Raw genomic sequence first — 15,952 nt, forward strand, 5'->3', positions numbered from 1 at the left:
TATGAGTATTCCAACTGCTATGGTACATTATCAATATAATTAGACTTCATGAATTTGCCTTATGCAAGAGAAATGTCTAGTTGCATTTTATTGGATGAGTGTGTCCTTAAGAGCTGACATGCTGTTATTATAATATATATTCCACATTGTTTGCAGACTAGTAGCCACCTTTTAAAAAAAAAAATGTTAATAGCAAAACCTCCCCAGCAAGCGATAAGCAATAGTTTCATTAGCTACAGAGAGTTTTGTGGAGGGTTTTAAATTTTATTTTGTATCTGTCAAAAAAAAGAAAAAAAAGCACTAAAATAATGGCTCAACTGATCAAAATCAGCTTTCATCTGGACAGATGACATGTGCCAAATTTCAGACTGATGACATAAAAAACAAGAGAAACCTTTTTGAAAATCAAATGTACAATAGAAATGGCAAATGATCCTTAACTCCACTGGTATTAATGAGTTCCACAATAATATGCTAAGTAATTTTTGTGAATTAGGCCTCGCAATTTTTTATTGCTGCCTGACAGCTGCATTCAAAGTAAGCCATTTTTCATCACAAAATTGATGGTTTTATGTAACTTGTAAATGTGCATTCTGGGATACAGGTAAATTATATGTATATTCTGTACTATAAATCTGGTCTGTTTCCTTACTGGAACTCCCCATAATATTGCCTTTATTTTTAATACAAAACTTGCTGGAGCATTATTTCCGATAACAGGCCATAGTGATTTCAAGGATTTTACTTTCATTATGCTGTCTGCCTGGTCAGATTTTAGAGAGAGAGGGCCTAATGCAATAAGAAGACATTGATTACATTCTCCTGTTTGTTAAACAGGCTGTAACTCATTTGAAGGTGAACAGTGTGATGAAAAACTTAAGTGCATTCAGGGAAGATTTACTTTTTCAATGTTGGGTTTTTACTTCAGTGCAGTAGCTAATTCAGGGCGGAGTATCTGGGAATTGCTCAGGATCCTTTTGTTTCTGTCCATTGACTTAGAATCCATATGCTGAAAATGAGGAATCACTGCAAAGGTCTGTGAGAATTTTGGGAATTAACACCTGGGATCTTGCCTTAGAATTAACATACTTTGATTGGAGTCTCTTCAATTCAATTCACGAGGTAAGAAGCAGTAGCTTTAGTGTTACTGTATCCCTATTTGTCCAAGTTGTTGTGGGGTTTATTAATCAAAGGTACAAATATGGGTAAAATAAGTCATTAGAAGTTAGAATATAGGCTACAAATGGGAAAAAGATTGTATCATTTAAAATTCATGCTGAAAGGCCTACTCTCTTTCATGAAGAGGAAACTGATGCAACATCATATCATTGTCATGACTTTGCCATGTCCTGATGTTGCATCATCATGTTTACATTGGAACATAAGTATCACAACATTACAGTGCATCAGTAGCCTATTTAATGCAACAACACTGAATGGTGAGAATATCACATAAGTCCCAGAAGATGTTTTGGTAACCTTTGATAGCCTGTAAATCTGTCCAGGAAAAATTAATGCCCCAACATAGGGAAGTTGTATGCATCTTGTGTTTTCTTTGATCATATATGAAATTTTAAATTTGTATTGTTTTATATCTGAAAATAGAAAAGTAAGAAGAGTCTGTCTTTTGCACATCGTAATATTTCAGTAAACTTAAGACTTTTTGATTGAGATCATAAAAGCCATACAATATGGGGCGTGTGTATACACACCCACATCTCCTGTGGAAGGGACTCCATTAATTTGTATCAAGTTATCAGTTTAAGCACAATGTAACCTGTGATTTTAGCAAAGCCACTAGATGCCAACCTAGTGTGGAGGACTTTAAACTAGGTTCAGAGGGGGCAAGTGCTAAAAGTCCACAAGTAAGCATAAAAAAGGGCTAGATGGCTGGGGTGTTGGTGGAGGAACATGGAAAATTACTATAGAATCATAGGTCTTATTATCTATCCCTTTCCTAATGATTCCTAACATTCTGTTAGCTTTTTTGACTGCTACTGCACATTGAGCAGATGTTTTCAGAGAACTGTCCACAATGACTCCAAGATCTCTTTCTTGAGTGGTAACAGCTAAGTTAGACCCCATCATTTTATATGTATAGTTGGGGTTATGTTTTCCAATGTGCATTACTTTGCATTTATCAACATTGAATTTCATCTGCCATGTTGTTGCCCAGTCACCCAGTTTTGTAAGATCCTTTTGTAACTCTTTGCAGTTTGCTTTGGACTTAACTATCTTGAGTAGTTTTGTATCATCTGCAAATTTTGCCATTTCATCTCCTTCCTGACCTCAAACCTTTCTGATGGTATAGTGAAACACTTCCTCCCTCCCCCCCCCCCCCCCCCCCCGCCGGCCTGTTCTTCCTGAACAAGTTATATCCCTCTATACCAATATCCCAGGCATGAGACTTATCCCACCAAGTTTCTGTAATGTCAATTAAGTCATAATTTAGGTCATGGATTAATACACAGGAAGAACTGGAAGTATTTCCCATACTCCTTGTATTTGTATATATACATTAAGATGAGCAGATTCCCCTACTGAACATAAGAACGGCCATATTGGGTCAGACCAAAGGTCCATTTAGCCCAGTGTCCTATCTTCCAATAGTGGCCAATGCCAGGCACTTCAGAGCGAATGAACAGAACAGGTAATCATCAAGTGTTCCATCCCCTATTGCCCATTACCAGCTTCTGGCAAACAGAGGCTGGGGACACCATCCCTGCCTATCTTGGCTAATAGCCATTGATGGACCTATCCTTCATGAATTTATCTAGCTCTTTTTTGAACCCTGTTATAGTCTTGGCCTTCACAACATCCTCTGGCAAGGAGTTCCACAGATTGACTGTGCATTGCGTAAAGAAATACTTCCTTTTGTTTGTTTTAAACCTGCTGCCTATCAATTTCATTTAGTGACCCCTAGTTCTTATGTTATGAGAAGGAGTACATAACACTTTCTTATTTACTTTCTCGACACAGTCATGGTTTTATAGACCTCTGTCATGTCACCCCTTAGTCATCTCTTTTTCAAGCAGAAAAGTCCCAATCTTATTAATCTCTCCTCATATGGAAGCTGTTCCATACTCCTAATCATTTTTGTTGCCCTTTTCTGTACCTTTTCCAATTCCAATATATCTTTTTTAAAATGGAGTGACCACATCTGCATGCAGTATTCAAGATGCGGGTGTACCATGGGTTTATATAAAGGCAATATGATATTTTTCTGTCTTATGGTCTGTGTTTAATTGGTCCTACTCAGTACAGGTGGCTGGACTTGATGACTTCTCGGGGTCCCTTCCAGCCCCACATTTATGAGATTCTAAAATGGCACAACCACTTAAGGCCCATTCCAGTGCCCATGTGCCTCTCCACTGACTTTAATGGGCATTGCAACGGGCCCTGTAAAGCATAGTCCTGAGTAATCCAGAAGTCTCATGTGAATAAGGTGGTTGGAGGGAATAGGGCCAGTGCAACAGAAATGTCAAAATCAAAATAGTAGTGAATGATCAACTGAAAAAAATGTGGTGCCCCATTGAGAATAAGGGGAAGAATGTGACATCTTCCATGCCTTTCATCTTAGATCTGTTTTCTGAACTTTTCTATAAATTCTATTTAGAAATTTTAAAACTACAGATGGGTGAACTTGTTCAGAAAAAAAAATAAGAGCCTTCCCCTTGCTCCCTGAAGCATTGGCTATTTTTAGAACCAAATCTGAAATGAAAATTTTTAAGGCTCTGGGGAGTTGAGATATGGGTTGTTTTTTAGACTGGAGCTAGTAATGATGAAATGTTGAGAGAGACAGACTATTCTTGTCCTATTTCCAGGCCAGAAGTAGAGCTGCAGAAAATCTCATAAAAACACTTATTGCAAGATTTCCAACCCACATACAAACTCAAGGGGTTCCAATAAGCCTCTGAACTCCAAACCAGAACTTTGAACCATTTGAGATTCTCATCACTGATTCAGACACCCCTTATAAATTGCAATGATTTCTTACTTAATATAATTTTTAAAAATATATTAAGTTTTAGATCATTTTAACTTTATTTACAGTTTTTAAAAGCCCTACTAATACAATAATTGTGTTCCAGCAAGAGCTGATATACTTCACCTTCAGCAGACAGGGCAGTGGTGAAAACACTGTGAATCTTAGTCTTCTGCTTCAAAGATGCAATGAAGTACAACTCTGGGTGGCCTCTGAAGTACTCCTCTGCAGCCAGCTCTGTAAACGTGTACAGCTAGTGAAAAAATTCATCAAGATTGCTGCCCAGTAAGTAACTAAAGTTGAAACTGGAATCCTTCAACGAACATTTTATCTTTTCATTTGTGGGGGAGAGAGACAAAGTGGCGAAAGGGAATTTGTTGTTTATTATCCCTTGTCTTTAAATGTTTAGTAAGTGTGATGTACACGTAAAATGGTCTATAAATAACAATATTAACAAACACTGGCCAAACCCAGGCATAATTCAGCTGTATGTTGTACGAGTCTTCATTTATATGGCTGTCCTTTGTATCAAACAATGATGTCATGGCCTCTTGTGTGTTCTCTTGTGGCTGTGTAGTTTGATCTGTGAAGATCAAAGTCACAAGCAGATATCACATAGGAATGCACAAGCTCCCATTGAAGACTTGGCATGACATTTGGCCACTTTTTCAGTCAGTTTTCCATCTCTGTCTTTCTCAAAGTGTTTACAACCTTTCTTGATAATTGCTCTCCATTCAAGTCTTTCTCTTCAGCTCAGCCAATGCACTTACAACATAACCTGCAAAATTCAAGCTATTTCATTAATGTCTTTTGATGAGACCACCAAACTCATTTGCAATGTTAACCTTAAGCCCATACCTCCAGAGATGAGACTACTCATACTGAGCTATTGCACAATCTACTCCCCTTGAGTGCGCTTAATTTAACTAAATTGTTATATTATTTAGCAACAGAGGGTCCTGTGGCACCTTTAAGACTAACAGAAGTATTGGGAGCATAAGCTTTCGTGGGTAAGAACCTCACTTCTTCAGATGCAAGTGAGGTTCTTACCCCCGAAAGCTTATGCTCCCAATACTTCTGTTAGTCTTAAAGGTGCCACAGGACCCACTGTTGCTTTTTATAGATTCAGACTAACACGGCTACCCCTCTGATACTTATATTATTTAGTTATATTTGCCAAATTTTAACTGAGAATACTGGATGGGCAATTCCTGCTCCATTACTAACATTATTAGCCTTTACTGTATGCCTGTGGAACATAATACAAGTAAATACTGTACATGGAGAGTTCATTTCTCTTTAATCATGACTGTTTTAGCAACCCAGGGAATGAAGCTATTGAAACAAATGCAGCCATTCTCCTCACCTCTATCATACATTTGTTGGTCTGCTGCAGTATGTGAATATTCATGTTAATAGAAAATGTATAATTTGTTCCCACATCTATCCCTTTGCCGATTGACTTGATTTAATTTGTTCCAAGAGAGGCAATTATGTACAGAAGGCCATTCTCTGCTGAACCAATGTCTTTGGTGAAGTGCCTTTCGTTAATCTAATACAATGTACTTACAAATGCAATTTGTTTTGGTTTGCAAGTTTTGTGCTATCCAGCAACGCATTCATTTCCAGGCTTATCAATTACTAACTTTGTTCTTATTCTGTCTGAAAGGATTGATTTCATGTGGCTCACTGGCTTCCCTGGTAACACTAATTTGTATTCCTAGAAGAGTTTCATTGCTGTTTCCTAAGAATAGGGATATATATGCCCCTAAAGTCAGAGGTTGCTATGTCTGAGTTAACTCCATCTCTTTTAGGGGAATGTGAAGTTAAAGTTGTAGAAACCAAATATGGTAACTGGCAAATAGAAGAGGGCATTTTATATTTGTATTACTGATGTGCTCATCATTGTAGTATCTAGGAACCAAAATATAGATGCAGATTTAGATGAGCTTGTAGTTCATTCAAATGCTGCTCTACTCAGAAAAGTGACTCTCAGAAAGCAGCATTGTAGGGTTCCATTTTTATTGTAGCTAACTGACTCCCAGAACAAATTGGTGCCTGGGGAATGTTTGGGGTATGGTAGGGAGGGGAGCTTAGGCTGCTCTAACTCTTACCAGGGCAGAGAGTTAGAGAGCCATAACCAGCTCTCAGATTGCCCTCTGTTCTGCTGCTCCCAGATGCTGGATGTAGCAGAAAATCTGACCTAACATCTTCCTGAGCTCCAGCTGGGTCAATGTAGGGCCATAACTTCAATCCCTGTGTCTGGTGCTCTTACACTGTACTGATGAGTTCCCTAGAAATACCCAAAATAGATGAACAGGAGAATTTTATTTTAATGTAGAAAAAAGCAGAGAGAGAATGTTGTAAGAACATTGATTCCTACACTTTTACAAATTAGAAATTCTACCCAAAAAATTAATGTTAACAAAGAAAAAAGGAACCACTATTCTGTTTATACAGGAGAATTGTAGAAGCAATATTTAAGGAGAGTAGGTGAAGTAAAGGGAATTATTGATCAGTTAGTCTAATATAGATGCCAGGTTATTTCCTTGAGGAATACACTTAGAAGTAATCCTCTTGATATGAGAGCGAGAGAGACAGGTAAGCATGAATTTGGAAAAAACAGATAATTTGATATTGGATATAATTACAAGTTTGGTAAGCAAAATAGTTACAGTGGACATAAACTCTTATCCAAAATTCATTAAAGTCAATGGAAGATTTGTAAAACCCAGTAGCATGAGACATTTCATGCCATGAAGAGTTTAAGGTCAATCTAAGGCCTGGATCATGCAAACACATAGGGTACGTCTACAAAGCTATAACAGACCTGTTGGCCCAGGTTAGCTGACTCAGGCTCACAGGTTTCAGGCTGTGGGGCTATAAAATGGTAGCATATACATTCAGGTTCAGGCTACAGCCTGAGCTCTGAGACCCCTAAGGGTATGTCTACACTGCAATGTAAGCCCAGGGCTAGTAGACTTGAGTTAGCAGGCTCTGGGTTTGTTAATCTAGGGTTTGAGTGTCTAATCCTAGAGGTTAGGAATTGTTGAACCCTGGGTTCCAACCTGGGGCTACAGTGTCAATTCTGCTAAGTAGGCCCAAGTCCAACCACCCATATCCCAGACTTCCTAGTTCCCTCCCAAACTGTGGTCGCTCTAGCCCTTTGTGGTACAGTGTGCGAAATTCTCCACCAAACTTGACTGTCCACAGGACAAAAAAAAGTCTGCCTGTGCGATTGTGGAGTACACTTGGCAGACTCCCAGAGCACTAGTCCTGTGGAGTGGCCTTTACACTGCAAAGCCATAGGACTTGAACCATGGGTCCAGGCTTGACTCAGGCTCAGAACTTCCACCCCTGTGTAGTCCTATTACCCCGGGCCCGATCTCTGGGTTAGCATGACTTGTGTGTGCAAGAAACGGGGGTTAATCTTGAGCCTGAATTCAAACCCTGAGCTTACATTGCAATGTAGACATACCCTTAGGCACGTACTAACTTTACTTAAATGAGTAATCCCATTGAAGACAGTGGGACTACTCATATGCTTAATGTTAATTTAAGACACAATCCCAGCATATCTAATTTTTTATAGTTGAACTTCAGATACAGTCTTGCTTGAGAATCTGCTTGAGAAAGTGGAATGATACTGTTTGGATAGCATACTATGGTTTGTGATTACATATTTGCTAATGGACTAAAAGTAAATATGGAATAATCATATATTAAAACATAAAAACAGTCATACTGGGTCAGACCAAAGGTCCATCAAGCCCCGTATCCTGTCCTCTGACAGAGGCCAATGGCAGATGCCCCAAGGGGAATAAACAGACAGGTTATCATCAAGTGATCCATGCCCTGTCACCCAATCCCAGCTTCTGGCAAACAGAGGCTAGGGACACCATTCCTGCCCATCCTGGCTAATAACCATTGATGGACCTATCTTCCATGAATCTATCTAGCTCCATTTTGAACCCCGTTATAGTATTGGCCTTCACAACACCCTCTGGCAAGGAGTTCCAGAGGTTGACAGTGCGTTGCATGAAAAAATACTTTCTTGTGTTTGTTTTAAACCTGCTACCTATTAATTCCATTTGGTGGCCCCTTGTTCTTGTATTATGCGAAGGAGTAAATAACACTTCCTTATTTACTTTCTCTATACCACTCATGATTTTATAGATCTCTATCATATACTCCCGTAGTCGCCTCTTTTCCAAGCTGAAAAGTCCCAGTCTTATTAATCTCTCCTTCTATAGTAAAACATGAAATTAGAGAGGTATCCAGCAGAATTTCACAGTTATCAGTAATAGGGACCAGTATTAACTAATAATTTAATCCAGAGAGATATGTAAATTGAACATTTGCAGACCATAACAAATTGAGGGACTGCAAATACATTGGAGGGTAGAAAGAAAATACAGAATGACCTAAAGTGTTTAGTGTTATGTGCAAACAACGAGAGATTTAATTTAGATAAATGCAGAGTAATAAAACTAGGGAATACTAATACAAACCCAAAGAAATATACAAGAGATTGTTTAAGAGCAGCATTGTGGAGGAGGTCCTTGCGTGATAATAGATGACAATTTAAAGGCAAGGTCAAGGTGTGATGTTGCAAAAAATACATCTGATGCAGGATTTGTGTTTATAGAGGAGTAGCACATGAGAAAATAGAAAAGTAAAGGTAGAAACTGTCCCCCTGTTTCCTCCCTCCCTCCCTCCCCCCCAATTTATGCATTTCATTGGTAAGGTCAGAATTCAAGTACTGTGTACAGTTTTCCTTTTTTTGCTGTGGGGGTGTAGTGTGGAGGGGGGAGTTGATAAATTATGACAAAGAAGGATGACAAACATGAAAAAAGGATTGCAGGCCTTGACTGTGAAGAGAAATGAATATGTGTAACTTACAGAAAAGATGATAAAGGAAGGTGAAAATATTTATATAATAACACAATAGAGGGCAAGGAATCATTCTGTGAGATAAAGAACAGGTAATCATTTTAGTGTAGAGGACAATCTTATATTAGTGCAGGAAATTGGACTTGATAACCTGGGATATCTTTCTATCCCAATTATCTATTATTCTCTGAGGACAGGAAATCAGAGTGTAATGTTCATTTTCTAAAAAACATTATTATTATTATTATTATTCTACAGCTGCAAAGCCCAAAGAAACCTGAATTCATTCTTTGCCATTGTTATGGGTCTCAATACTGCATCTGTCAGCCGGCTGTCTCAAACCTGGGAGGTAAGCCATGTCTTTGTATCTTTTCAGTCTTGTCAAAACTATATTTTGTACAAGTTTTTGATTTTTTTTTTTTAAATACTAGCTCTACATGCTGAAATCAAGTGTAAGGAAAATGGTGTGTGTGTGTGTGTGTGTGTGTGTGTGTGTCAGTATATGGATGTCTACATTACCTGTAAATGCAGACCACCTGAGAATACTAAATTTATTCTTGCAGAAGTTTTAAATAAGGACAAAGCAAACAAAGGTCCAAGATCAGATGAGTTATCCATAAAGGTCCAGAAATTGTTATTAGTATAGTTTTGAATTGTAGTGGAGAACACTAGCTAAATTTAAATAAGGAATGGATTCGAAAGAAACAGAATCATTACATATGGAAGAAGTTTCATTTAAAATTTTACAAAATAAAGAGACCCTCATAAGGGTAACCCTTGATTAAACTCTTGCCCAGCTGTTTATTTTGAACAACAAGTTTAGGAAACGGGAAATGAATAAGTAACATATTTAAAAACCTAGATTAATGGTTAAAGAAGCTACAAGTTACCAAACAGAGGAGGGGATATTAAGAGGGGGATTCCACTGGGATCTGTGTTTATACTGCTACTATTTCCATCAAAATAAATGACTGAGTGGTAATACCAGAAAACTAATTATATTTGCTGATGACCCAAAATCAGGGAAGTGTTGACTGGTATTACAGAATAAACCACAAGCAGGTGATAATTCAAAGGATTTGAATCTGTAATGCAAACAAGAATAAAGTGCCTGCAATGGACGCTATCAAAAATACCATCAAGCACAACAAGAAGAATTCAAACAGCAGAAAGGGGCTTATACTCAGCCATATTAAGTCTGAAGTCATCTCCTCCCATACAAAATAACATGTGTAACCCTTCTGCCCATCTGAGTTGGCAGCAACAAGGGCCGGGTTCAGTGTCTAGGAGTTCCGTTTCAATAACGCAATGCAAAACTGGCTCAAGCCCCCACTCAGTGACCTGGGATAATTATATACCACCTCCCAGGTGCCTCTAAGAGGCAATACTTCCCTTCTCGCAAGCACGGAGTTGGAGTGTAGCAAAATCCTTTTAATAAAGGGGGGAAACAACGCGACATTATGTTGGGGAAACACCACAAACAGGATTCATAACACAAACAATGAGCAAAAGTAAGTTTGGCAGTGTCCTTTTCCCCTCAGGGTCTTAAGTCCAACAACCCAAAGTCTCTGTCCTTGGTCGGTGCAGCCCCAGAGTTCAAAAGTTTATCTGCAGAGTTTTACCTCCCAGCCTGGGTGGAAATGCGCCCCCCTCTGGGGTGTTAAGAGGCACCTTATGTGGTCCAAGGCCAACTGCCCCACCTCTCCATGGGGTTCTGCTGCAGTCTTCACCGTGAGCCGCTCCGCTCCACCAGCCATCCTGTGAGCCGCTCCGCCAGCTGCTCTGCTCCACCAGCCGTCCCACAAGCCGCTCCAGCTGTTCTGCCAACTGCGCTGCTCCACCAGCTGTCCCGCCAACTGCACCACTCCACCAGCTGCTCAGCCATATATCTTTAGCTCCCCCACACCAACCCCACTTAACACAGCACTCAGTGATTTCAGCTCGTTAGTGAATTCAGCTTGAAGTAGAGGGAACTCCAGTGCTAGTGCACCATTGGCCCAAGATGAATTCAGCCCAGCAGCCTGTAACTAGACTCCTAATAGAATCAAGATTAGCTCTGATATTCCACAGAGGAGAGAGAGAAGGAGGTGCAATTGATGTCCGAGGCCCTCAAAATGGGTCCATGCCATCAGGTACAAATACTTGTCTCCAGCCTCTCAATACACTGGGTTTTGGAATCCATGTCCCTTGTCTTGCGAGTGCTACTAGGTTGATGGCGAGTCCCTCCATCATAAAATGCCAAGTACAGTTCTACTGCCCTTGATTGACATCATCAGGGTAACAACACTTTATTCTTCCTGCCCCAATAACAGAGAAACTGGGGATCCCACAGCAGTCAAAGTGACCATTTGGGCTGCTATGGGTTCAGGCTAAGTGGGGTGGGTGTGCCTATGCAAACAAGATCATCCCCTGAAGTTCTTTTCCACAACTCGCCACAATTCACCACCAGATGTCAGGGTAGAGCTCATTCTGACTCTGCTTACTCATGGAAAGAAAAATGAACTGAATATGTCAATGACTAATGCTGTGGGGAAACAAGAGACAACAATTCCCAGTATGGGGAGGAGCTTGTGTGAGCCCAGAAAGGCAAAGGGTAGGAACCAGTAAATGATTGGATGGCTCAAAATCTTCAGAGACATCTGCAAATCTTGGGGCAATCTGTCTGCACAGAAAGCAAGCCCTTCTGCATTACTTTCTAAACCACCCTCCACACCAGCAGTGCTGCTCACTCAGGAGCTAAACTACCATTGCCTACCTGTTGGCGCCTGCCTTCATCCCACTCTTTGAGGGAGAAGGGTAAAAAGGTGTGGACTGGGAGTAAATACTGTAGAAAAGGTACCCTATTAGTCTACTTTGGAGCAGCGGAACTGCAGCAGTTTTGCGGCTTTGGGAATGTGTTCTGTGCCGCTGACGTATTTCAGCCTCTAAGAATAAAATGTGGTGTTTATCTGAACAATTACAGTACTTATTAGTGGATCAGCAATGGATAAAGTGTCTTTCTTATACACTCTTCGTGTGCATGTGAATAAATATAATAAAATACACACACACACTTTTTCCTTTTTGAAATGTATGTAGCCACAGTTGTTTGCCTGGCATTCTTAAAATTTACTACAGAAAAATTTCAAAATCCAAAAGCTTGTATGCGTCAGTAATTTGAATTCTAGGAAATAGAGAGCAATGCTTATAAATTAATCATTATTACTTATATATGCAAATTAAGTCACCTAAGTTCAAGCAACCAGTTATATACCAACCTATGCTGAATATGCACTTGCATTTTTAAATAGATGGCTGCATTCCCAGGCATGCCCTACTATTTTTGCGCTCAATATACAATGTTTTAAGCCATCTAACTTCCTCTGGTTGAAGATATTAAAATCTGTGCAAGTGCAATTCCACATGCAGTTCTTTTAGGTGTGCAGTTGCTAGTGTTTTAATCATACAGCACAGGTAAATCTTTTAAAAATTGAGGGTATAATCCTGCAAAATGTACTTATATGAGTAATCTCAGTGGGCCTGATTCTCCTCCCAGTTACATCAATGTATATCAGGAGTAACTGAGGTTAGTGTGAGACAAGAATCTGGCCCATTGACTTGTAGGATTGGACCCTGAGCCCACATTTTAGGGAAAGAGTTAGGAGATTATTGAAATTGCATCTGAATTATTGAGTATCTAAATTGTCAGCCTGTGTTGTTGTTTCCATCTTCACAAATGTATTAAGACAAATGGGGCAGACATGGAAGTTAGTGAGGAAGATGAAAACAGATGTTCAGAAGCAATTTTCATAAAAGAATCATGAATGTATGGAATCTCAAAAGGCAAGACTGCTAAATCTAATAGGCTGGTATTGCTCTAAACATTATTCATAACTAGAGATTTTAGTACTGGGAAAAGAATGATAATTGACTGGGGAAGTGGCTTGGTGCTATTTGACACTTTAAACATGACAGACAATCTCAGAAAGAAAACTGTATTTTTCTGCATATTTGATTTCTTTAGTCCCATTTCCTTTTTTCCCCCACCTCAGAAAATCCCTGGGAAGTTTAAGAAACTCTTCACCGAACTTGAAAGTTTGACAGTAAGTACAGTGCTTGTGCCAGAAAAAATTAGCTCCCCAGCTGTGCCCCGTCTAACTTATTTCTTGTGGAACTGACTGCCATTGTCTAAAGTTAAGACTGCCTTTCTCTGATCATGGTTTGCCACAGACTGCACACATCTCAGTAGTGCTGCAGTGGTCTCAAAAAAGAGTAAACACACTCATTCTCATGGACTTTGCACAGGGGGAAAATAAAGACCCAAAACCTGTGCTTGGTTTTCCTGGTGTAAATCTGGAAGTAATCCCATTGCCATGGTAGCTAATCACCAGTCTCGTGGTACCCAAAAAAAGATGCTCAGAATCTGTCTTATTTAATAATAATTAATAATAAAAGGCTGTAGAAAGAGAGAATAGGTATGAAAAAAAAGGGGGGGGAATCAAAAGTTGAGAGCCAGACTTTGCCTCCCTTACTTGTGTTGTGAGATACTGCTCAGCATGAGTATTTCCTTTGCCTTCCCTGAGGCTAGCAAGGTTACCACTGAATTGAGTAAAGATGGCAAAATCTGCCCCTTAATGATTTTCATTTTTACATAATTATCACAATTGGAATTCTTATACAGTAATTACATGGCCTCAAATGTTTACAAAAACATTTAATAGTATGTACTATTTTAGAGTTTTAGAATTACTGTACTTACATTGCATAGAACCGCTCGGCTGCCTTCTATTATTTTTTTCTTTAAGATGTCTGATATGTGTTGTATTGTTTGAGTTAATTTTTCACTGGAAAAATGGCACTTTTTAGGACAGATATTAAGATGTCGAGATAGTGCTGATAGAGATTATGTGGGGAAATTACAGACCAATCAAATGGTGAATTTCTCATATAGCTATCTCCTATTTTGGAACCATTTCATGTACAGGAATATAATCATTTCTATTTCCTTCATTGTTTACATTTCCTATTCAGTTTAGTTTGTTTCACCTCTCCTAGGAAACCTTTATCTACCTCATTTCCCAAAGAACCTTTTATATCTAAATCACGTTCAGTTCAGAAGCCTATAATGGATTTAGAATTGCACTTTTTATAGTCTATTGATTTTTCTCTTTTATTACTAAAATGATTTTGCAGGACCCTTCTCTGAATCACAAAGCCTACAGAGATGCATTCAAGAAAATGAAGTCTCCGAAAATTCCTTTCATGCCCTTACTTCTGAAAGGTAATGTTAAATGTTGTCTGCCCTTTTTTGCCATGTAATTCCATCTACAGAAATGTGTAATGGTTAGTTACAGTAAGTGTAAGGTGATTTTTCCCACATGTTGTTTCATAAGTTTAGATATAATATGTATGAGACTTCAGCAGCACTTGCTTTGGATAATAGAGTAGCCTTTTAAAAAATAGGTAAGAATCACATTTTTTTTTCAAATGCTTTGAAACTTTAGAGCCTTTCTAGTCTAGGGTGACCAGACGTCCCGATTTTATCGGGACTGTACCAATATTTGCTTGTTTGTCCCGCGTCCGACCAATGTTAGGTCAGGTCACTGGACAAACAAGCAAAGGCTCCGGACCCCGGAAGGGCTCGCACCCGCCCCCCCCCCCCATGCCCGCCCTCTGTGCCCCATTGGCTCCCTCCCCAAATCCCCGCCTCTTCCCCAAGCACGCCATTCCTCCTCCCTCCGCAAGCGCTGGAGGGAGGCCCGGGAGACGCAGGGGAGCGCGGGGCCGAGGAGAGTGTGAGTCCGGCCTGGCCCCGAGCACAGGCTGGACTCGGGCGGGGCGGTACCTGGAGGGAGAGTAAGGGGGTTCTCCCCACCTGGGCAGCGTGAGTCGGGAGCAGTCGCTGCTGCAGCTCCCACTGCCGCTGTGGGAGGAAGCGGGCAAGCACTTGGAGCTTGGCGGCTGTGGCTCTGGCGCCTGGGCCCGAACCGCCCGAGCCTGCTGCGGGGACCCAGCACGCACAGTGTGCCCAGCCCCTGGCCAGTCGCGTCTGGGCTGGCTGCCCAGCTGGTGCAATCCCGCAGGCAGCGGCAGCCCCATTTGTTCCCCTGCGGGACCCGAGCAGGACAGGGGGACTGGGGCCTGTTGCCCCCACTCCGGGGCCACCCGCGGGATTGCAGCAGCCCAGACGCGACTGGCCATGGGCTGGGCGCGCGCAGTGTGCACACTGGGTCGCTGCAGCAGGCCCGGGCTCGGGGGGTTTGCGGGCACCAGAGCCGCAGCCGCCAAGCGCCACGTGCTTGCCCGCTTCCTCCCCCCGCATCAGTGGGAGCTGCAGCAGCGGCTGCTCCTGAGTCCTGCTGCCCAGGTGGGGAGAACAGCCGCCGCCTGGCCCCGCAGGCCGCCCCCCTACTCTCCCTCCAGGTACTGCCCGAGTCCTGCCTGTGCTCACGGCCAGGCTGGACTCACTCACCCCGGCCCTGTGCTCCCCCTGGGTCCCCTGGGCCTCCCTCCAGCGCTTGCAGAGGGAGGAGGAATGGTGTGTGTGTGGGGGGGGGGTTGGTTTTTTTTTGCTCTGCCGCCGTTTTTTTTCTCCCTCCCCCCCCCCTCCTGCCCCCCGCGTCCCAATATTTGACCTGGGTGATCTGGTCACCCTATTCTAGTCACCTACTGATAATACAGTCCCTCTGAGCTGTGAGTGTGAAACCTTGGGGCTGGGGAAGATAACTTGCATGTCTCTTGAGTGGCACCACCTGACTGTGGATGATGCATGAAAACAACATTGATGGGTACCAAAGGGAGAAAAGTCAAACCTTACTCAGCCAGAGGAGAAGTTATGTTTGATTTAATGGATATTGAACTGGATTTAATTGAGATCAGAATCTCTCCCATTTATCTATCAAACATACATGGTGCTTATGAATGGGGAGGATTTTGGAGTCAACCCCTTCCACCCTGTGAATTCTGAGAAAGACAATGAACAGCCTCAACATATAGTGAGTTAAGTAGCCAATTAAGTGGCAGGTATTTCAAGTATCCTATCATCTTGGATTCATTTATTATTAATCATCTTGACTTTGATCATGACAAATTCAT

The 15,952-nt window shown here is 41.1% G+C and overlaps 1 protein-coding gene across 5 annotated transcripts in view; it reads left to right on the plus strand.

Annotated features, from left to right (window-relative positions):
* RAPGEF5 (Rap guanine nucleotide exchange factor 5) overlaps positions 1 to 15,952 on the plus strand; it is a 241,355-nt gene that overhangs the window by 201,521 nt on the left and 23,882 nt on the right. For all 5 annotated transcript variants that reach the window (XM_054020202.1, XM_054020200.1, XM_054020201.1 and 2 more), the window contains 5 exons: positions 1,000 to 1,122; positions 4,092 to 4,270; positions 9,137 to 9,227; positions 12,910 to 12,960; positions 14,051 to 14,138. In XM_054020202.1, coding sequence (XP_053876177.1) covers positions 1,000 to 1,122; positions 4,092 to 4,270; positions 9,137 to 9,227; positions 12,910 to 12,960; positions 14,051 to 14,138 — 532 coding nt within the window. The remainder of the gene's footprint in view (positions 1 to 999; positions 1,123 to 4,091; positions 4,271 to 9,136; positions 9,228 to 12,909; positions 12,961 to 14,050; positions 14,139 to 15,952) is intronic.

Source organism: Malaclemys terrapin, chromosome 2 (genome assembly GCF_027887155.1).
Source record: "Malaclemys terrapin pileata isolate rMalTer1 chromosome 2, rMalTer1.hap1, whole genome shotgun sequence".
Lineage (NCBI taxonomy): Eukaryota > Metazoa > Chordata > Testudines > Emydidae > Malaclemys > Malaclemys terrapin.